Here is a 23781-nt window from a genome sequence, read left to right on the forward strand (position 1 = left end):
CATCATACTAATAGATTATATCACATTGCATTTTGTGTCTGGCTTCTTTCATTCAACATATTGTTTTTGACATCCTTGTTTTAAATATATTAAAAGTATGTTCTTTTCCCCCCGGCTTACTATTTTATTATATAATTCTAACTCTTTATCCTTCTGTTGAACATCGAAGTCATTTCAGTTTTGACTACTCTAAAGCTGCTGAGATACTCTTATGGATCTCTTTGTGGTTGTTTTTGTGAGAAGCACTATATAGTATGTGCTGTCTCATAGGGATAAGTGTGTGTGCTTTTGTAAGAAGCTGTCAATGTCTAGCGTGGTAGTACGATTTTTTAGTCTTAATAGTCATCTGTCGGCAGAGCCTGGCAAGCTCCCCATGGCATATTCGCTATGCCAGAAACAGTAACAACAAGTCTCACAATGGAGACATTACTGTGCCCGCCTGAGCAAATTGATAAACAACGGGAGGACAGTGCTACAGTGCTCATAATCATCTGAGAGTTTCAGTTGCTTCCTATTTTCACCAATATTTGGTTTCTTTTAATTCTTATACATGAGAGGTAGTATTGCATTGTGATTTTAGTTTGCATTTCCTTAACCTTCTTCTTTAGTCAACCATCTTTATCCATTTTTCACTCATATTTGAGTATTTGAATGATGAATGGCTTTGTAATTGTTGACCTTTCTCACTCAGATTTCAGCTTCATATTTCAAACCTGTCCCCACTCTGGATTATAAAATATCTGTGAAAGGGATGTTTGCTCAGTCATCCGTACTTTTTTTTTTTTCCTTCCAGACTGGAACTACTGTTAGAAAAAAAAACAACAAAAAACAGTTGGTAACAATTTAAGAAGAACCTTTATATTGTCATATTTTAAGAATACGTATCATACTCTTTAGTTCATAGGAGTTCATAGGACAACAAAAAATATTGAATGTATTCTGGGAAATGGAAAAATTACTCTATGAATTCTGTATTTATTGCTTAATGCTTTTTAAAATTTCTGAAATAGGTTATATGAATAGTAATAGCATTATATCGATCATTGAAAGTTTCACTTCCAGAATATAGAAGGCCATCTATTTTTATGTATGTATGCTGTGTGACCCTATATTTTATTTCTTTTTTAGATTTTATTTTTTATTATATTTAGATTATTTGTTAACAGTCGTGTTGTGGTATTGTAGTGTTGTTTATGGTCTTGTGCAGTTACCTTACCTCTCCATTACCAAAGTGCCCAGAACCATGAGTCATTAAAGCTCAGCACTGTAATAAATGCTTGATATGTGGTTTCACTTAGCATCAAAAAGAAAGAGAAATTGTTGCATTTACAGTTTATGACACATTAGCTTGACATTATAGTCACTGTAGACATAATTCTTTGATGTCAGTGTTCTTTTGAATAGTGAATGCTGTTTTTATATGGATCCTGCTCATATTAGCCAATTTATCACTCAGCTCTTTCTTTGTGGTTCCCCCTTCTTACAAAGGATATCCGTAGAGAAAGTCCAATCACCCCCCACCCTCTCTTCATATATTTTTACTACACAAGAAATCCAAATGGGATACAGTATTGCAGGAAGCACGTCTGCCTCTTCCCTACTCCATCACTTTTTTGAAAAGTGAAAAAATGATGTTTTAGCCCACTCTTCTTGGAAGAATTTAATGATAATTAAATAGCTTGAAATTAATCTTTTATTATTTGCTTTAATTTTGCAGATTCATAAGAATTGTAGTAAATTAAACATAAAGAGCTTAAGCCAAAGTGGGGCATAATTTTAAATATAGGCCTAACAGATTTAAGTAAAGTTGTAAGTTGATTTTGATGTTTACTACATGTAATAGTAATGATGGTTTACTACATTTTGATGTTTACTACTATTTGTTGATAGTGTTGAATAGTAAAGCTATTAAAATCATAAACCATGGCAACATGAATAAAAATAAATATGATTTTATGCAAGATGCTTTTTTGGGGAAAAATTCGGCAGATTTCCTTTGTGATATGATCAGCTTCAGCTATAGGCTTGGTCATTAGAAGATTACCTTTTTAGCTCTCTATGTTTATGTTTTCTGTGGCTTATATTAGTATATCGATAATATACCTTAATTCTTATGTGTGACTTTGAATCTTAAAATTATATCTACTTATTTACTGTGAATCTCCCTCTATAATGTAAAAAATATATTTTTCTCATTTGCTTTTTTTTGTTTCACACATATCAATTTAGGGTTACACATGGACCAGAAAGATGAGACAGTTCAGAGGTCTGGAGAGGTTTGTTTCTTGGCACCACGTGGTCTCCTGAGCACGCCCCTAAAATGCCAAATTCAGGAAAGCCTTAAAAACAAAAACCAGACATCTAAGAGGCATGAGCACTTCCAGATTTCCTTTTAATTCTTAAAAATCATTTTGGTGTCATACCCAGAACTGCTCAGGGACTCCTCTGTGCTAGGTGCGGGGTGCTCCCACTTGCAGTGATGCTCAGGGATTGAACGAGGACGTCCTCCGTGCAGCCATGACTTCTAATTTCTTAAGGTCTCTCTTCAGACCCAGATTTTCTTTCAGCTGAAATGAGACCACTTCTTACCTTATTCTTGATGTTTGTTAAATAAGAAAAAGATGATTCAAATGTGGTGGAAGCTTAAAACCCAGCTGAAAACAATAATATGTATTGTATTATAAATAGCAGAGTGTTCTTTTCCTACAGAATCCTTAAGGTTTTCGATCTGTGTCAGTTAAACTCATGTTGATGGGTAAGAGTGCAGCACTTCTTGCTTTTTCGTTTTCCAGGTCAAATTCATCAGTCAAAACACAGACAAGACATTCTGCTAAAATAATAAGCTGCTGTAGATGTCTTTAGTTTTTCTGCTCTCCCTCCTCTCTAAAGCCCAATTAGTAGTGGGAACTTTGCAGAATTTCTTCTCATAATAAGATGTTTTCCTGAAGCACATTTTTCTTTCAGATCCAATAATTTTGTCTCTTGAAGTTCAAAACATTTTTCTCATCCCTTACAGACTGAAGAGTAAGTGTTTCACTGCCTAGTCGCTGCAGCCGTTGTTCATTTTGAAAAAATAGCAATTAAGTGCAGTTTTCTGTTGTTTAAAAGGACCCTGTTAGCTTGGACACCCTGCTGAGAACTTTTCCTCTCCTAAGTCATTGGATTTCTTTAGGTAGTAGGTATATTTTACTTACACAGTGGTTTTTATCCTCTTTATACTTGCGGACCAGTAAAATAGATTGGTGAAGCATAAGTAAAAAGCATTGTTATATAATACTACTCTGTGTACTGTTATTATTAATCTAATAATAAGAAAAGAAAACCATGTGGTAATAAACATCAGTAACTTTTTTTTGAGGGTTAGCAAGAAGTTTCTGTGACTAGCATAGACTAGACTTTTCTTTTTCTATAGACTGGCCATTGAAAACCAGCCACTGACTTATGTTTTCTGGAGTGAAATGACTATTGTTTTAATGAACTTAGTTATTTTGTAACAGCTTCCAGATCTTTAAAATTTTGTTCAGAAGTTTTTCACATCGGTATAATTTTATGTTCTGTGCCAGTTGAAGTCTCAGAAGAAGTAGATGAATGTCAAGATTTGATGTGCAGGGAAGCCCCGTCCTGAGTGGCCTTGTGGATGTGTGTGTGTGATGTCTAGTAGTTGACTGGGAGAAGCCTGGAAGGGAAGCATGATATTCGAGTGTTAGTCCTGCAGAGAGGTAGCAGGACGCTAGAGCTCTCTTCTTAGGGCCTGCTCTCTTATACTCCACCCCTCTGTGGTCCTATTCTTGCTTTGATACCATCCTATCCTGTGCACATCTTCCTAGCCCTTTGTACTTCTGATACCTCTACTCAAACAGATTTTACTGTTCTGTTCTGTGTTGAACTGACAGGACTTGTCTGTTTCACTCCTTGCTCGCGCAATATTGAGACTGTGACACCTTTGCTACTTTGCCTCTTTTGACAGCCTCCCAGATACATACCTAACTTGTTTGGCTTCACATAATGACCTTAGAACTAAGTTGCTGAGCCGGGGGAGGGTGAGGGCGATGGGGGGAGGTTGGGCGTGGAGGAAACAGAAAGTCAGGAGGGTTTCTTACATCAGCAAATGACTGAATATTGGTTCTACTCATATGAGATGGAGCAAATAGTTGGAAGATCTAAGATCAGATTTGGGCCTCAAGAATATGTGTCACTGTCACTGTTCTCCCGTTGTTCATCGATTTGCTTGAGCGGGCCCAGTTTTGTCTCCATTTTGAGACTTATTACTATGTTTGGCATATTGAATACGTCATGGGGAGCTTGCCAAGCTTTGTCGTGCCGGCGAGATACTCTCGGTAGCTTCCCGGGCTCTCTGAGGGGCGGAAGAATTGAACCCGGCTCAGCCTGGCTGGCTGTGTGCAAGGCAAATGCCCGACCGCTGTGCTATTGCTCTAGCCCGAGAATATGTGTATGTTAAAAAATAAAAAAAGAATATGTGTGTGTAAATAGTTCAGGTTTTAAAGTAAGGAATTTAAGGTGAATGTGATGTGTTTGGAGGATTAATAGGATCACTAGAGGTTTTTGGCTGACGGTAATAGAAACGTCATTAGTTTCTAAGTTATAGCTGGAATTTTTGGTTTCAAAGAAATTGCACAGATGGAAGATAATGTTGACAATGAAGGAAAACAGCAGTATTACTTGAGAGATGAATGATACTGAGAAAAGGATGATTTCCAGGGAAGTTATGGAAGCAGGAAGTTGTAAAAAAGGAGAGGTAGTATTCAACAATGTTAAAACCTACACAAAGGAAAAGATCCCTTAGGATTTAGCAAGCAGTCTAAAATTTAGTTTGAATGGACTGAACCTAGATTGCAAGAGTAGAGTTGAATGGGAATGAGAAATTAACTTTCGCCCAAGATGTTGGAGTTGGTTCTGGCGCAGATCATCCTCCTTTAAGATTGGTGGTTGTAACTTTCCCACAAGCCCAACAGGTCAGATGTTCAGGGAGCTGCACCAGGAAGAACTCCAGCATCTCCCTTTAGAGCGCAGACCTTGAAGGAGGGTGTGCTGTGCCAGGAAGAACTCCAGCACAAATGAAAATTTGCATTATAAATAAATAACATTAAAAATGGTATTGTCTGGTAGACAAAGTATATTGTGTGTGTTACAGTAAGTTTTGTGTGATAGATGAGGCATGAATTTAAATTATTAAGTGCAGTACCATAAAATTTAATGTATACTTGCTAACTGCATAGCACTCCTTCTGTTGTTCATTTGTATTGAGTTGTTTGAACTATATTACAAAGAATATTTTTTAGTCAGTTTTTTAGAATTTCACCCTGAATTGCATGCATGATTTCCTATTACTGGGGGATAGGATATGAGGATTTTGAATTAGTAAAAAATTCTGTAATTTTGAAGCATAATTTTTTTTTTTTTTTGCATTTTGGGTCACACCTGGCAATGCACAGGGGTTACTCCTGGCTCTACACTCAGGAATTATCCCTGGCAGTGCTCAGGGGCCATATGGGATGCTGCGAATCAAACCTGGGTTGGCCGTGTGCAAGGCAAATGCTCTACCCTCTGTGCTATTGCTCCAGCCCCATAAATTTTTAAGTGTCGTATAATAACATTTAAAATAAAATTTATGGTGAAAATTTTTTTAACTATGAAGATGATTCATAAATAAATGTTACTAGATTTATGCCTTACTAGATGTAATTGTACTCGTACAAGATCCAGAGACAATAAAAACAAGCTCTGGAAGAGAACAACGCAGAGTCTCCTGCCATTGCGCCTGGCTGTCCTCATGAGGTCCCTTGGGGGAGGGCGGGTTGAGTTTCCCTCTCTGCCCGAGTTGAGCCCTGGCAGCTGAAAACCTCCAGGACTAGCCACAGCCTTGCTAAGACCACTCTCCACAGGCTTGGATGAGCTTCACGCATTAAGGAACCGGCAGAGGAACCCAGGTGTGCAGGACCTGGGGCTGAGATCTCCGAGCTTGCTGGCTTCAGGACTGGGCCTCTTCCACCCAGATCTCCCATCTTCCAGTAGCTAGACAGTTGCACCCACCAACTGTCGTGTAACCCTATCAGCGGCCAAGATCCAGAGACTATAAAACCAAGCTCCCACATTTGCGGCCACGCAAATTGTCTAGTTCTCACTCTCAGAGACCCCAGCAGGCTACGGAGAGTATCCTGCCCACATATGTGCCTGACTGGGAACATCTGTAAAGGTGACTAGAGGCTTCCCCAAAAGCCTTCATCCATCTCAGAGAGCCCGGCAAGCTACTGAGAGTATCCCGCCCGGACGGCAGAGCCTTGCAAGCTACTTGTGGCATACTTGATAAGCCAAAAACAGTAACAATGATGATCCTCATTCCCCTGACCCTGAAAGAGCCCCCAGTGTGTCCTCAGGCTACACTAGCACGTGATAGGGATGAATGGAGACGTTGGTGCCTGCTCGAGCAAATTGATGAACAACAGGGTGATAATGATAGAGATAGATGTACTAGGTTTATGCTTTACTAGATGTAACATAGGTGTTACTAGATTTATGCCTTAACAATTTTAAAAGTACTTTTAAAAGTGATTTCCGTAAAGATTATGATGTTTAAAAATGTTTCTAAGAATTGATAGTGGGTTTGTGATGGGGACCGAGGGGTTGTTTTTTTGATTCGGGGGACACCTGGTGATGCTTAGGGCATAACTTGGTGAGCTCAGGGAAGTGGATGGGATTCCAAGGATCAGACCTGGGTTGGCTGCATGCAAGGCAAATGCCCTATCCTCTGTACTAGTGCTCCAGCCCCTGAGCCAAGCAGTTTTGCACACACTGAATAGATAAGGGTGAACAAGGAGTCTTTTTCCATATGGAGCTTAAAACTTATGGGAAGAGGTGAATAATGCACGAATAAATGAATTGAAAGATACTGTGATATAGTAGACACTATTCTAGTATCTAGACACTACTCTAGACATTATTCTGCCTATACAGAGTACTCTGGGGTAAAGTCTGCAGAATGGGGACAAAGGGATGTTGTTTAAATTAGTTATTTTAAATAGGATCCTTAGGGAAAGCATCATTGATTAGGGGGAACTTGAGTAGGATCCTGAAGGAAATGGAAAAAAACAAAGTAGACAAATGGGGAACAGTATTTAGGCAATGGAAATAACCAGTTCTGCAGAGGATTGGCAATAAATTCCAGCATATTATTCCCTCCAACAAAGAACAAGGTCTAAAATTAAGTCAAGTGCCACAAAATTCAGTAAGGTATAGTGACTAAAAATTAACCCTGTATTTTAAAAAGATTTTTAAAAAATATTTATTTTCTTATTTTTAAAATTAAATCACAGTGATACACACACTTACAGAGTTGTTCGTGATTGGATTTTAGTCATATAATGTTCCAACACTTGTCCCTTTACCAGTGTACTTTTCCTACCACAAATGGCCCGAGTTTCCCTCCCACCCACCCACCCCATTGTCTGCCACTAGGGCAGGCACTTTTCATCTCTCTCTCTCTCTCTCTCTCTCTCTCTCTCTCTCTCTCTCTCTCGCTCTCTGTCTCTCTCTCTTTCTCTCTTTCCTCCCCCCCCCCCTTTTGAGTCTTAGGGTTTCCAATATAGGTAATGAAAAGTTATCAGGTATATTCCTTTACCAGTGCCCTTCACCCCCACCCCCCACACACACACACTTTTGTAGCAAAGCTTCCAACCATTGACCTGTCCTCCTGACCTCCTGGCCCCTGTTTACCTTCACCCTGGAAATTAGTCTCGTACTATATATTTATATCCCACAAATAAATGCAGTCATTCTATACCTGTTCCTCTCCTCACTTTTGTCACTCAGCATGATACTTTCCATGTCAATCCATTTATAAGTCTATTTCATGACTTTATTGTTTCTAACAACTGCATAGTATTCCATTTTGTAGATGACCATAGTTTCTTTATTCAATCATCTGTTCTTGGGTACTTGAGTTGTGTCCAGATTCTGGCTGTTGTAAATAGTGCTGCAGTGAACATCAAAGTGCAGATGGCGTTTCTACTTTGTGTTTTTGGGCCCCTAGGGTATATTCCCAGAAATGGTATTGCTGGATCAAATGGGAGCTCAATTTCTAGTTTTTTGAGGAATGTCCATATTGTTTTCCAAAAGGGCTGAACCAGTCAGCATTCCAGCCAGCAATGAAGAGCAGTTCCTTTTTCTCCACATCTATGTCAGCACTGGTTGCTCTTGTTCTTTTGGATATGTGCTAGTCTCTGTTAACCCTGCATTTTTAAAGGACTTGAGGAAAGTATTGGTGTAGTTCTGTTTTAACTAAGTGACTTCGTATATTTTTTTTAAATATCAGAGCAAAATTAATTTACTCTATCTTCATCCTGGAATGCTGTTTGCTATAGAAAATGAGCTATAGAAAATGAAACTGGCTATAGCCATCCCTTTCTTTTGACACCTAGGTTAGGGCAGTGAAAAGTTTTTCTTTTCTTTCTCTAGCAGTGACCAATTTGTAGAGTATTACTTTAACTGTAGCAATACATATCTGTACTGCTACTTTTAGTTTCTGGGGTCATTTATATTTTGTTAGACGACTAGAACCATAACATCAGATAGTGCTGTGGTTTCTTCATTGCTATCTAGGGGATTTGTTAAATCACCATTTACAAATTTTGTATTTGTGAATTCACCTACTCACTAAAATTGATTTGTAACCCAAAGTCAGTAATTGTGTCTACAAGGTAATTGTGGTGCCTACATGAATAATACTCCTGCACAAACTGGCAAAGATACCCCTTCTCCCCAGTAAACAACTGCGGTTTTTTTGTTTGTTTGTTTCACATAAACATTTTCACTCAAAGTTTGTGATTTTTTTTGTTTAAATAAGGTTCCCTAACCATAGAGCTGGGATCATGTTGAGTGATAGTGATGTGCTTTGTGAAGAATATAGTTGTGTTGGAAAATCTTCATTCATGCACAAGTGGTAGTGTGCTATGAGTATATTGTTAATGAACCAACAGTATATATTAGACAACCTGTCTTGAAGTAAAGCACATTAAAGTATGTGTTTATTAGTTGGCAAAGTATACCATCATTAGAGACTTAACCCAATGTTTTCTTAAAGAACAATGAGTCGATATTTGTGGTACCTTTATAAAACAATATCAGCATGGATAATAAGAATATACTATGTTTAAGGGTGATAACTTATAGAGACTTTAGATAACTGAAGGTTTTTTTAATCCTTTTTCTCTGAAGCCATTAATTTAGGTCTATTTAAATGCCCTCATGCAAAGTTATAATGTAAGATATTATTTCACTCTGTTTTGGTCAAATTAGAAACCATTAATTAACTTGCTAGAAATATTTTTAAACAATATCTTCCAGGTGCCTAAGTAAGACACTTTGAGTACTTGATAAATTCTTGTTTCAGAGTGATAACCTTGAAGTACTGTACTGGTTCCGATTTAGAGAAGATGGCAATACCAATATTTGAGTATATTCTTACAGTTTTCTTGTATGTAATTATGAGGAATGAGGTATAGGAAAGAAAACTCTGATTCACATTACCTTCAGAAGTCTCCTATCAGTCTTGTGAAATTTAATCTCTTTGAGCTGTGATTGCCCTGTCTATGGAGTGAGAAATATTTTCAATTCAATTTAAAATTTTTAAGTTATTCTTTTGTCAGTTTTATTTCTAACCTTGAATCATTTCCCTTCTCATCACTACTAGTTATTAAGGATATCCTTCTTGTTCTTGTTCTTGTTCTTCTTCCTCTTCCTCCTCTTCTTTTTGTATGTGTTTTGTTTGGGTCACACTCAGTAATGCTCAGGTTTACTGCTGGCTCTGTACTCGGGAATTATTCCTGGCAGTACTTGGGAGACCATCTGAGATACTCAGGATTAAACCTGGGTTGGCCGGGTGCAAGACAATGCCTACTTGGCGCTGCTAATCATTCTGTCCCAGGAATACTTAAATTTAATGTCAAAATAGATTTTATTTGCACTATCTGTCCTATAGCATTGTCCTTCCATTGTTCATCGATTTGCTCGAGTGGGCACCAGTAATGTGTCCATTGTGTGACTTGTTACTGTTTTTGGTGCATCGAATACGCCACAGGGCGCTTGCCAGGCTCAGGCTTTCCAACGGGGCAGAGGAATCAAACCTGGGTCTGCCACATGCAAGGCAAATGCCTTACCTGCTGTGATATCTCTCTAGCCATTTGCATCAGGTTTTATTTGCAGATCTCATGTTTAGTCTTATTAGTGAGGGATAAAGTGTTAGTTGTGTATTCGATGTATTTTGACATTATGTGCTTTTATTGGTAAGAAAAAATTAAGGCGCATTCTCAAATTTTCATCGATTTTTCTTTGGACAAAAGGAAAATTTGTTGATGCTTGTATATCATTTGACACAGCATCCTAAATGATAGTTTTTCTTACAAAATGCATTATTTTGATAATACTTTAGATTTTTTTCCCTGTGTGGCAGCTTCAAGTTTTGATCATGATATATATATTTTTAATACTGGGTGTTACTGTTCAAAAATTATTGTTCTGAGCATTAAGGTCTTGAATGTGAATGTCCTGATATGATCACTGATGTATGTATGTATGGTCCCACCACATACCACCAGGAATTACCCATGAGCACCATGTTCCTAAAATACTACCAGGTGTGGCCCCAAACCAAGAAGTTACTTAAAAATTTTTTTATCGATTTTAAAGTAGGTAATACTTGATCATGATTTCCTAATTATTGAACATGTATTTGTTATTTTAATTAGGTTATTTAATAGACTAGAAAGAACTGATTTTCTGAAAATGATAACTTTCGGGTTAAATTTCAATTTGTGACTACCAACAGAAAATGAAATTTTCCAAGTCAGTGCTCTACCATGAGGCACAACTCTAGCCCTTCCTAAGTTTTTATGTGTTTATTCCTGTTTTGCTGCCCCAAAAATGGATCATAAAAATTCAACTCAGTATATTTGGCATCTAGAAAAAAAATTAAGGCCCATTAGATATTTTGTCAATTAAATATTAGATATTACACAATTAGATATTTTCACCTTCTTCAAATATTCTAGGACTTCTACCATTTAACACTTAGCTGTGTTATTGTATATTTTCTGAAGCTTATGTGTTACCGTTTCTAATGACCATTTTTGACCAGGCAGGTCTATCCGAATCTGTATGCATTTTTGCTGGGTAGTTCATCAAGTAAGGTGCCTGCCTTGCATGTGCCCAGCCTGGGTTTGATCCCTGACTTTCCAGATGGTTCCCTTAGCCTGACCAGCAGTGATTCCTGAGCACAGAACCAGGAATAAGCCCTGAGCACTACTGACTGTGACCACAAAATTTAAAAAAAGATAAATGAAACCCAAAATCTAAAAGAAGAATCCACCAGTTTGAAAGCTATTTACACATGACATTGTAACTATTGAATATGTAGTTGACTTTATTGACTTAAATTTAGACTCTTTACTGTTCTTCTATCCCCCTCTCCTTATAACGCTGAAGTTATCAGTGGCAGTGATTTGAATATTTGTTACCCATTCAGTAATAGGTAAGACTTTTGTTGACCAGTTCTGGTACTGTTTTAGAAATCCCAGACAGCACCATTCCATTTGTTGATAGACTGGCTACTCAACACAGTCTCTTCCCTTCTTTGCACATCTTTTTTTTTTTTTTATGGTTTATTTTGTGACCTTTGCTCTTGCATGTTTTCACTTTGTAAATTGCTGTTAATATGTACTGTGACCTGTTTTCATCTTACAAAAATATGTACATTGGACACAGAGAATTTTCTTGGACCTGTATTATTCTCTGCATAAACCTACAAATTAAAAATATATCTGGAGTAACGGAGAGTTAGAATTTAACTACATTTACTACAGTAGATTTTGAAGAAAGTCTCTGTGTAGCATATTTTCCTCTGTATAGTGGGATACCATATATCTTTATATAGATTTGTATATATACACAGTCACTTATGGTTTAGGCCAGTATTTTTGAGGCTTCTTTATGTGTTTGAAACTTTATTTAAAGTTGTGATTTACAAGTTTGTACATAATGCAGTTGTTTCAGGTATTCAGTGTTCCAACATCAGTCCCATCACCAGTGTGGCCTTGCCTCCACCAATGTTCCCGTTTTCTCACCCACCTGATAAGCATACCCCCTTAGCAGACACACAAAAAACTATTTTATATTGCTTCTTTAAACAAAATGGCAAAAGAAATTATCAAAAAATAATTCAGTAGAAGATTTATGAAAATTATATCACAGTGGTGTTACTAAAGTCATTTTCTGAGGATTTACTGAGCTGCTTAGTGCTGGTTGGGACTTCTTTGTTGTTTTCATTCATTGAGCTTAGTGGGCTTCTACTCAGCTTCCCATCTGGTTTGCTCTTACAGGACTGTCAGTGTTGTGAAATTTGGAGATGTCCCTTGCTGCGCATATGTTTGTGTGCTCCAGGAGCTGTGGAACTGGTACAATTCAGCAGTTTCGCATCTCTTTGAGATTAGCCATGGAGCTGTGAAGCTCGCCCATTTATATGCTGGTAGATGTCAAGTCTAATTGGGATGCTGGGCCTGTCAGTAGGGTGGCAGCTCAGGCCTCTGCCATCCTGAGAAGGCCCTAGAGAACCCAACCCATAGACTCAGCTGCATGGGATGATTCAGCTGTGGCATCTTTTAGAGATTAGTCTGAGTACTATCTTTCAACCGCTTTTTCTCTGACGTTATTATAGTTTGTCTTTGAATATACCAACTGGAAAATTTTTGATAAAATTAATTTTTCTGTAGTTTATTTTATGAAAATATGTATAAAATACATGTATATATATTTTTTCTATAAGATCCTACCTTCTGCTTGCTGAGAATTGGCAGTTTTATTTGATGGTTTTGGTCTACTTCAAATAGTAATTTTGTATTGTGCTTCCCCAAATTGAAATAAGAAGCAATTGACTCTACAAGTCACACATATAACATGTATTGCCATCATTTATTGATTACATTTGATCAGCATAATCACATGCACCATAGAATGTTCTGTTTTTTCTTAGAAAAGTGTTTTATACCTTTTCTCAAATTTCTGACACCTCTTCTTCCAAGGTCACTCTGAGCTGATGATCTTGCTTTTTTGCCTTAGCCCCCATTGTTCCAAAGAAAGGTACTTCCAAAGTTTGCTATCACCATTAAAATTTCTCTACTTCTGCACTTGTCTGCATTGAGAAATATTGTTGAATAAAATAAATTTAGGGGTAGGAGAGATAGGATGGTGTTTAAGGCACTTGCCCTTGTATGTGGCCAACCCAGGTTGATGCCTGGCACGGCATAGGTCCCCCCAAAAACTTCCTCGAGTGAGCCTTGTGCATAGAGCCCCAGAACACCGCCACAGATGTGGCCCATACACATTATCCCCCCATTAAAGTACTTTTTAAAAAATGTTTTTGAGTCACACCTAGTGATGCTCAGGGGTTTACTCCTGGCTCTATGCTCAGGAATCACTCCTGCAAGCTTGAGGGACCATATGAGGTACAGGGATGGAATGTGGGTTGACTACATGCAAGGCAAATGCCCTATTCACTGTATGATCACTGCAGCTCCTAAGGTGTTTTTTCATCTATTCCTGTAAGTGAAGCACCCATTTTCTTAACGAAAGCTAGGTTTTCCACTTCAGAATTCTCATCAGTTAATTACATCACCTACTATTTTATTATTTTCTTCCATGATTAGCTTTTTGTTTTGTAGCTGATCATTCTTTTCAGTTTATAACATACTGCTAATTCTCTAGTCTTAAAGAATCAAAATGTACTCTCAATGTACTTTCAATACCGCCCCCACCTTGGTTCTCTTTTGTAGCAAACTTCTAACTTGTCTGTATCCACCATCCCTAGCCTCTTTCCTCAGTCTCTTAAATCTACTTTATAACCAGACTCCAACTCTCCAAAACTGCTTCTCTTTCTAGCACCCTCCAATTTGCTGAGTTCAGTAGCCAATTCTATGTATTATGCCTTTGTATAACTTGTAGTGACAAATCATTGATTTACTTTACTTGCTTTCAAGGATACCATTTGTTCCTGGTTTTCCTTATTAGCCATCAAGCTAGTTAAAGCCTCTTTCTGAATATTGATGTGCCACAGGGCTAATTCTTTGGAGATGTTCTTTTGACATGCACACTTCTAGTCCTACTAGAATGAATGCATTTCACCCCATACTTCAGATTAGTTAAAAATGTATAGATTATAGAAAAGAAAATGAGATTGTGCTATATCTTGGTGTTTTCTTTATTGTTTCAAAGCTTGAAGTGTTAATTGTGGACCTTTAGGTATCAGCCATCTAGTGGTAAGGATGGGAAAAAGCAAGACTTATCTAAAGTGCATAGAGAAAAGATATTGTAGGGCCATACCCTGCACCCTCTGTGATCCCCTTTGCTTGCCAGGAGTGATCCCTGAGCATAAAACCAGGAGTCAGCCTTGAGCACCTTCGGTGTAACGTAAAAGTAAAAAAACTAAAAGTAGAAAATGAGTGTTGTAGGGTTTTTTTTTGTCTCTTGAGCCTTTTTTTTTTTTTTTTTGGTAAAGCAGAATAGTTCTATTAAAAAATTTAGAGAGATGTGTGGAGCGAGCAGGTGAGAGAGATTCTGGAGATTGACTTCTCCACAGTGGAAAAATCCTAAAATATATTTATAAAGGAGTTTTATATGGATTTATATGTTAGTATTAAAGGTAAAGGTAAAGGCCCTCCCGTTGATCGTCGATTTGCTCGAGCGGGCCCAGTAACGTCTCCATTGGAGACTTTGTTGTCACTGTGTCTGGCATATCCAATACTCTCGGTAGCTTGCCGGGCTCTCCGAGAGGGACGGAGGAATCGAACTCGGGTCGGCCATGTTGGCCGCTTGTAAGGCGAACGCCCTACCCGCTGTGCTATCACTCCAGCCCTAACCAATATGTTAGTATTGGGTTATTTAATCTTGTATGTACATGTGATCAAAGGATGAAATTAAGTGATCAGTATTAAAACATTTTATATCAGATCAAACTATGGAGCCGCTGGTTAAAAAAAAATAAAAATAATCTTGCCTGATTTGATTTTGAGAAACATGGTAAAAGTAAGTTCATTTGTTATACTGCTTAAATGCATTTTATACTTTGAAATATGTTGTCTAATCCTTATGTACTCATGTAATTTCTGTATTTTGCTTTTAGCATAATTTAAATATCCATTTAAAATTTTTTTAAATTAGCATCATGTTTAAGCATTCTAGGAATTGCATTCCTTTGATTATATTCATCCCATAGATTTCTTTGTCTTGAACATTCGGCTTTTGATTGTTTTTAATCTACATTAATTTTTATTTATTTTTATTTATTATTAAGCTTTTATGGATAAAGCTTCAGTGAACATCCTCTGCATAATTTTTTTTTCTGTTTTAGGATTACTCCTTTAGGATAGATTGCCAGAAGTGGAGTTACTGGGTCAGAGGGTATGAACTTACAAACCTTTTTTTCAAAGATATGTTTTTTGTTTATTTGCTGTTTATATTATTATGAAAAGTGAAAACTTTAATGATTATATTTTGTACATGTCAGGCAGTTCTGGAAAAACAAGTTTCTTTGATCAGAGAAGTTTTGAGAAATTTCTAGGGTATAAAAACTTTTTAACTTGATAATACCTCAGTGTTTCTTGAACTTAACTGAGCACTAAAGTGTGTGTGCGTGTGTGTGTATGTGTGAGAGAGAGAGAGAGAAGAGAGAGAGCGAGAGAGACACACACAGACAGATGAAGCAATAAAATTTGTAAAGGATGTGCCAGAGTGGTAGTACAGAGGGCAGGGTGCTTGCTTGTGTTGTATGCAACTCAACCCCCGTTCAATCTCCAGCACTCCATATAGTCCCTTCAAGCCCCACCAAGGGTAAGCTCTGAGTATAGAGCCAGGAGTAACCCTTGAGCACTGAAAATGTAGCTGAAAAACCAAAATAAAACAAAGTTTTATGAAGGAGCTATGTAATTCATGAACTGCTGATCTAAAATTTAAAATTGTCTCATTTGTTAAATAATTTTATTGACCAAAACAAACTATAGAGCTTCTAAAATTATTTGTAAAAGATTCAGGTAAAGAACATTATAAAGACAAACACAAAAAGTATATAGTAAGAGCTTATATACTACATACTTTTTGTGTTTGTCTTTATAATGTTCTAACTTAATTTTTTTAAATTTCCTATATTGATTCCTAAAAAAATCACCTTTCGATGATTCAAAAGCTTTTTGCATTTTTTACTGAAATTGGTATGTAGCCATATAAGATGAAAGTAAAAGATAACTAGACTTAAGCGGACATAATGTAAACCTTCTCCCCACCCCCTCATTTTTTCCCTACAGAATGTGAAAGCCTTTGCGTCTTCTGATAGTCTAGCCAAGGTCCAAGAAGTAGCAAGCTGGCTTTTGGAAATGAATCAGGAACTGCTCTCTGTGGGCAGCAAAAGACGACGAACTGGAGGCTCTTTGAGAGGTAACCCTTCCTCAAGCCAGGCAGATGAAGAGCAGATGAATCGTGTGGTAGAGGAGGAACAGCAGCAGCAGCTGAGACAAGAGGAGGAACACACTGCAAGGAATGGTGAAGTTGTCGGAGCAGAACCACGATCTGGAGACCAGAATGATTCCCAGCAAGGGCAACTGGAAGAAAACAATAATCGGTTTATTTCAGTAGATGAGGACTCCTCAGGAAACCAAGAAGAGCAAGAGGAAGATGAAGAACACGCTGGTGAACAAGATGAGGAGGACGAAGAAGAAGAGGAAATGGACCAGGAGAGTGACGATTTTGATCAGTCTGATGACAGTAGCAGGGAAGACGAACACACGCACAGTAACAGTGTCACAAACTCCAGTAGTATTGTGGACCTGCCTATTCACCAACTCTCCTCCCCATTCTATACAAAGACAACAAAAGTGAGTATGTATAGTCTGCTGTTCAGCTGAGAAATTTTACATATGCATATTAATTGTAATAAACTTTCTGAGAGTCTTTGTATTGCAAAATTAATCCTCAGATGTGTAATAATAAAGTGAGCTAGTATTTGTTTTTCAGACAGTATTAGAAAGTATTCAAAATAGGTATACCAATCTTATATCTGTATCCTAACAATCTTATAAATGAAAGGTCATTGATTCTATTTTATGAAAAGGCTTTTAAAATTTGGCGGTGGAAAGAGTACAGGTGTTAAGGTGCTTGTCTTGCATGTGGCTGATCTCTATTCTCCATCTTGAACTGCATCTAGTCTTCTGAGCAGAGCCTTGAGTGAACTGTGAGCACGAATCCAGGAGTATCCTCTCAACACTGCTCCCCACACATACCCCCATTTTTTTAAATTATGCCTTTTTCCCCTTGATCAGTGGTTAGTAAGTTGTGCGTGGGTATTGTTCGAGTGAAACATGATTTGTTTAAATCCCTTAGTGAAGAATTTTGTTTATAAAACACACCTGGTAAGGTGGGTAGGCTGTGTATTCACAGATGCTAATGCCAAGACATAATTTTGGAAGCTGTCCCAAATTAATTTTCCTTTCATTATAATTACTAAAATTCCCATTATTTGAGAATAGTTTATTATGTACTAAAACAAGATGAAATTACCACCTGATTGTTAACATTTTGAATATTTTGTTATTAGGTAAGTCTGTGTTTCTATAAAAGCTCACCTACTAGACTTGGGCATACTTAAACTTATTAAGGCTTTTTTTCCTGTGTTCTGTATCAGCAAAAATTTGAAGTACTATCTTCACCACTTGATTTCCTTTTATTTTTTAACTATTTAGAACCTGAGGGTAATTGGTTTTTCATTCTATCCACTTCAGTGGAATACTGCATTTACTTCTCAAAGTGGGTATGAAGATTTACTGTAGGATTTCCAAACAACTTTGACTGATCTTTACTGTCAGTTAGAAGAGTGTATGAAGATTGTTTTGAGTCTCCAACTTTGTGTTAAGTTTCTGGCACTACTTCCCTTGCTGGCAGTTTTCTTTTTCTTTCCCATTTTTGAGAGATAGCACTTTGTATCTTTCTCCTTATCTCATTTAGCTATTGGTAGCCACAGAGTTAGCTGTAGACAATGTTTTTAGAGGTAGACAGTCAGGCTCCTATCCAAACTGGTGGAACCTAATCAACTCAGGGACTTTAAGCATAATCTAGTGCTGAGAATACCATTTCCAGTGGGTGTATAGCCCTCTGAGACTCTGTCAGAGATTAGGGACTGAAATACACTGTCCAGTTACACTGTCACTGCTTTCCATTATTATCTTCTCTATTGCACGTGTAGGGAGGTGCCAAAATATTTAGGTCTCCCTGAATTGGAAGCTGAAAGTTAATTAAGCAACTGCAGTAAATTTGGAATTACCAGCTCTTCTTCAGAATAGTATATATGCACATCTTCCTCAGTGTTAGGGATATTATCTCACTTAAAATTGTGTTCATGGCAAGAGATGGTAATAGTAGAGAAAGAAATAGCATTATTTCTCTCACTACCTAGTTTTTCAATGTATTCTCTTTTCCCTGTCATCTTATCTCAAAGTAAAATGATACGGTATCTGGGTTTTGCTTCAAAATAGCATTGAAGGGGAGAAGAGAAAGAAAATTTATTGATGACCAGTTACTAATGATTGAAACTGGGTAACAGAGCATATGGTTCATGAATATATTTCTTTTGTTTTATAAGCATGTTTAAAGTGCTCCATAATTAAAAAAAAAGATTTTTAGTGTAGAGAAATGGAATACACACTCTTTCTCACACCACATACAAGACCATAATCAAAAATGGAAATAGTTTTCTAGATATACCTTGCTGACCAGCTCCAAAATTGAAGCATGGACTCACTTTTCCTCTACATCAAATTTTATTTTCTATGTATTTTGGTAATATTGAAATGAATGGAAATTGAATAACACACCCTATACTTTTTGCTGGAGTTAGAATTTATTTCAAATCATTATTTTTGGCAGTGTTGCTAGTTAATGTTCTGTTCAAAGAGGAGAAAGTGGAAAAATGATATTCAGAATGAAAGTGGTATTATAACACGACTTCTATTCTTCAATTTAGACCTCCAAGTGCTTTATATTTTTATATTTATGTGCTCTTGATTTTTTTTATCAATTGAAAATTAAGTAGAAACCATGAATGTCAATGTAGACTTATGAATTAAACCGTTCTTTTGGAAAGGAACCAAAATGGTGTCTATATTGGTTTATGCTTTTCTTTTTTATTATTAAAATGTTTTTTATAGTGAATCATTAACTCATAAAACCATACAAGCAGATTTAACATTATCTCCTTTAACCTAATTTGACCTGGATTTAAATGTCTTAGACGTCTTTGTTTTTTAGGCCACATTTGGCAGTACTCAGAGTTTATTCCTGGTTTTTGGTTTACTATTGAATTGCTCTATCATTTTTGTTTCAACCTATGAAGCTTAGACTCTAAAACATGTTTACAGAGAGGTAGTACAGTAGGTAGCCCTCTTGCTTTGCACGTGGTCTATGTGGTTTGACCCCTGGTGCTCCATATGGTCCTCTGAGCACGCCAGGAATGATCCCTGAGCTCAGAGCCAGCATTAAGCCCTGAGCACTGCCAGGTGAGGCTCAACCCCCAAAACAATTAAGAAATAAAACATGTTTATTTCTTATACCCCTAACTTACCTGCAAGTTTGGATTTTGTTTAGTTGGTTTGGTCTAAGAAGTAACTGACTTCACATAGGGCTTTTCACGCTGATTCACCCTCCCTGTCTCAAGATATTGAAGCAAGTACCTTAGATGTCAGCTTGGAGGCCGGAAAACTTGACAGTTGCTACAGCCAGGGAGGCAGTTTTACCTCTCTTCTGTCTGGTTTCTCTCTCTCCTTCAGTGTTACTGTATCTAAAAAGGAGTTGATTGCTTGACTCTTTCTCAAAGGTTTTCAGTTGGAGTAATAGTGATATTTAATTGCATAATCTTATCTAAGAAATAAGTTTAATCAAAACTAAGTCTTGCTGAGTGCTGCAAAATTATCAGTGATTTATGCTGCATTTTAAATGAAAAACTAGAATTCTAGCTAGGCAAAGTTTAATCTTTTTCAAAACTAGAAGTCATAGTGTTTAGTAGGAAAAGTTCCAGTACACTGTAGGTTTTGACAAGTGCTTTATCTTTTCCTTTCTCTACAAGATGAAATTGTAAACAGAACATGTAGATAGTCCACTTGCATCCTTAGATGTAGTATACTAGATTAGAATATACTATAAATATAGAGTACAGAATTCACTTTTCCTACTAACTTGAGTCTTAATCATGAATGACTGTGTTTCACATGCAGGGCCATATTAACGAACTGAGTTCTGGCAGCAGGGCTAATCCAAATTATGTACATGTATATTAAATATGTGCCTAAAGGTTTGAGATGTTGTTTATTTTAAGATCATTTGTCTTCACAAATTATGGAAAGAAGAGTAAAAAAAATATTTGATCACTAAAGCTCTGATCCCTTTATAAAGACTTAATTTTAATCTGAATTTGGCCAGTTTTCCTTTTTGTACCTATGGGAAAACTTTTTCAGGATCATCTCCAGAGTACTTTATTCTTTTTTTGTTTTTTGCTTTGGGGCCACACGCGGCAGTGCTCAGAGTTTAATCCTGGCTCTGCACTTAAGGATCATTCCTGCTGGGCTTAGGGGACCATATGGGGTGATGGGTCAGCCATGTGCAGGGTATGTGCCTTACCCACTGGACTATCTCTCTAGCTCTTAGAGTATTTTTATTCATCATTGTTTATAATTATCTTAATATGTTTAATAGGTGGGATGGAGGGGAAAACACATCATTGTTTCAACCATTTCATTTTGGGTTAAATTTACATTCTTGATCATTATAAAAGTAAAACACTTCTAGACCACCATTTCTTTCTCAATTTTTGACATTTGAGAAGGGTATAATTTAACATTGATATCCAATAATGCTTCTGTAGCCTCACAAGGTGATTATTATTATTTTTAAACATTAGACATACCTTGTGGATGCCAGATTTACTTATTCATAATTCTTGAGCATGCTACATATGCAAATATGACATGAATGAGGAAAATAAAGAATTTTCCTGTGGGCTGGCAGAGTCCACCCAGTGATGCTGGAAAGTGGGGTTTGTGCCTGCGATTGAATTTGTCAGGCATGGGCTCTGTCTGTCATTGGAGCTTCATCCCTTGCTGGAGTAAAAAAAACATTTTGATAGTTCTTTACATTTTTAAATATTGAAATGTATTAAAACTCCTAATATTATCAGTGTTTTCCTCTTTCCCTCTATCACTAAAGATTTTTTTAAATGGGATCCTAGCAGTAATCTACAGAGAAGTTTCCAAACTCTCCTAATGTTGAAAGCCAAGAATAAAGGTAATCAGGAATTGTTTATGAAGCCCACCATTTTTGCAAGCTCTTATGACAGATGTTATACCAAGGAGAATTTATTTATCCAAAGATCACACTGTAAATGGCAAGAGATTGTAATCTCATCTGCCTAATTAAAATTTTAAAAGGCCATTTTCTTTCCATGTACTCTGCTGCCCCCTGTGGTAGGATTTTTAAAAACATTTTAAACATTTTCAGCAGAACTGAATCTATTTAGGTTCTAGACTAGAGTATGATACTTTGTAATTCGCTGTCAAATTTGAAAACATCAGAGCTACCTTTTAGAAGGTACAGAGTTCAGTGAAGTGCTTCTCTTTGTGGCATTTAACATACATTATTGAAGATAAGTCTCTAGGCTAGTTTGAACAGGAATAAATAAATCAGACAATATTCCCTTTAGAGTTCATCTAGAGTCCAATTAAGTGCTCTGTAGCCAGGAACTGTGTGCTGACTTTCTATAAATTTGACTGTTTGCCTGCAAATTCTAAAGTCAGCTTACTTTCCCAGATAGGTACACATCTTGTCAATTTTAAACCCTTCTGTCAGCAGCCTTGATACACACACACACACACACACACACACACGCACATGCACATGCACACACACACGCACACGCACATGCACACACACACGCACACGCACACGCACACACACATATTTTCTGTTTGCTTTATTTTTGGGTCATACCTGAATGCTCAAAGCTTACTTCGGGCTCTGCTCTAGGGGGTCACTCCTGGCATACTCAGGGACCACGTGTGATACTGGAGACTAAACCTGGGTTGGCCATGTACAAGACAAACACCCTAGTTACTGTGGTATCACTCCGGCCATGAGCCTTGCCATATTCTTAAAAAAAAGCTCAGCCCATATTGAAATCTGCTTTTCCTGTTTCATTTAGAGCATCTACTCATTCTTACTAAACAGCTAGTGAGATGACCATTAAGACAGTTCTTATATTTCAGTGTTTTCATAAAGGGGAAGCATGTTGAGCAATATTTTCTGCTTTTTTCCTGACTTAGCACTGTCCTTCTGTTCATCCTTCACATTTATATGTTTTTCCTTATCCTGATTATGTATTTCTCCTGCTAACTGGTTGTTTTAAAAATCCATTTGCCTCAGATATGGAATGAATGTTTACCAAATATATATGTATATGTGTAATAATATATACATATATACACTAAATAGAACTATGTATGTATGTGTATATGCACACACACAAACATATATATCTATATATTTTCTCTGCCCCACTTACCCAGAGAAGCAGTATTTTCTCTGTCCAGGGCCCTAAGAATTTTTGATTTCTAGATTTTGAACAGCAGAGTAATTAGGTTCAAGGGACAGTAGCCAGTTGGAGGATCACAATTACAAATTTGTTTTTAATTTACCATTCACCAGAGATGCTGAGAAACTTTGTGGACTACGTGGCTAATATCGGAACTCTAAAAGGGCTCTAAATTCTGCTATTGTGGGTAGAGTTTAAGAAAATAATGGTTGCTTCAGAGAAAAATCTTTGGCTATGATTACTTGAAGTTAAGCTGTAGTTCAAATTCTGTTAGACATAAATATATGCACAAATTTAAAAAATGCGCTATATAGAAAGGTGGTCTAGTGAGCATTGCACCAATAGTGAAAGAGTGTCCCTTTTCCCCCACATCCACGTCAGCACTGGTTGCTTTTGTTCTTTTGAATGTGTGCCAGTCTCTGTGGTGTGAGATGATTTCTCATTGTTGTTTTGATTTGCATCTCCCTGATGTCTAGCGATATGGACAGTCCTTCAAAAACTAGAAATTGTGCTTCCATATGACCCCGCAATACCACTTCTGGGAATATATCCTGAGGATGCAAAAAAGCACAGTAGAAATGACATCTGTACCTATATATTCATTGCAGCACTGTTCACCATAGCCAAAATCTGGAAACAACCCTAGAACAGATGACTGGTTAAAGAAACTTTGGTACATCTACACAATGGAATACTATACAACTGTCAGGAGAGATGAAGACATGAACTTTGCTTATAAATGGATAGACATGGAGAGTATCATGCTAAGTGAAATGAGTCAGAAAGAGAGGGACAGACATAGAAGGACTGCACTCATTTGTGGAGTACAAAACAACATAACATGAGACTGACACCTAAGGATAGTAGATACATGGGACAGATAGATTGCTCCATAGCTGGAAGCCTGCCTCGTGAGCAAAGGAGAGAAGGCAGCTGGAATAGAGAAGGGATCGCTAAGAAAAAGATGGCTGGAGGAATCGGTTGGGATGGGAGATGTATGCCGAAAGTGGATAAAGGACCAAACATGGTATCCTCTCAGGGTCTGTATTGCAAACCATAATGCCCAGAAGTAGAGAAATATTATGGGGAATCATGTC

General features: G+C 37.2%; 1 protein-coding gene across 2 annotated transcripts in view; it reads left to right on the plus strand.

Moving 5' to 3' along the window:
* FBXW7 (F-box and WD repeat domain containing 7) overlaps positions 1-23781 on the plus strand; it is a 218081-nt gene that overhangs the window by 104316 nt on the left and 89984 nt on the right. The window contains exons 3-4 of one of the 2 annotated variants that reach the window (XM_056118897.1): positions 15413-15462; positions 16362-16928. In XM_056118897.1, the coding sequence (XP_055974872.1) occupies positions 16431-16928 (498 nt within the window). In that variant the 5' untranslated portion in view covers positions 15413-15462; positions 16362-16430. The remainder of the gene's footprint in view (positions 1-15412; positions 15463-16361; positions 16929-23781) is intronic. The other variant, XM_056118898.1, reaches the window with a different exon arrangement.

The sequence above is a fragment of the Sorex fumeus genome, unplaced genomic scaffold (genome assembly GCF_029834395.1).
Source record: "Sorex fumeus unplaced genomic scaffold, SorFum_2.1 ptg000039l, whole genome shotgun sequence".
NCBI lineage: Eukaryota > Metazoa > Chordata > Mammalia > Eulipotyphla > Soricidae > Sorex > Sorex fumeus.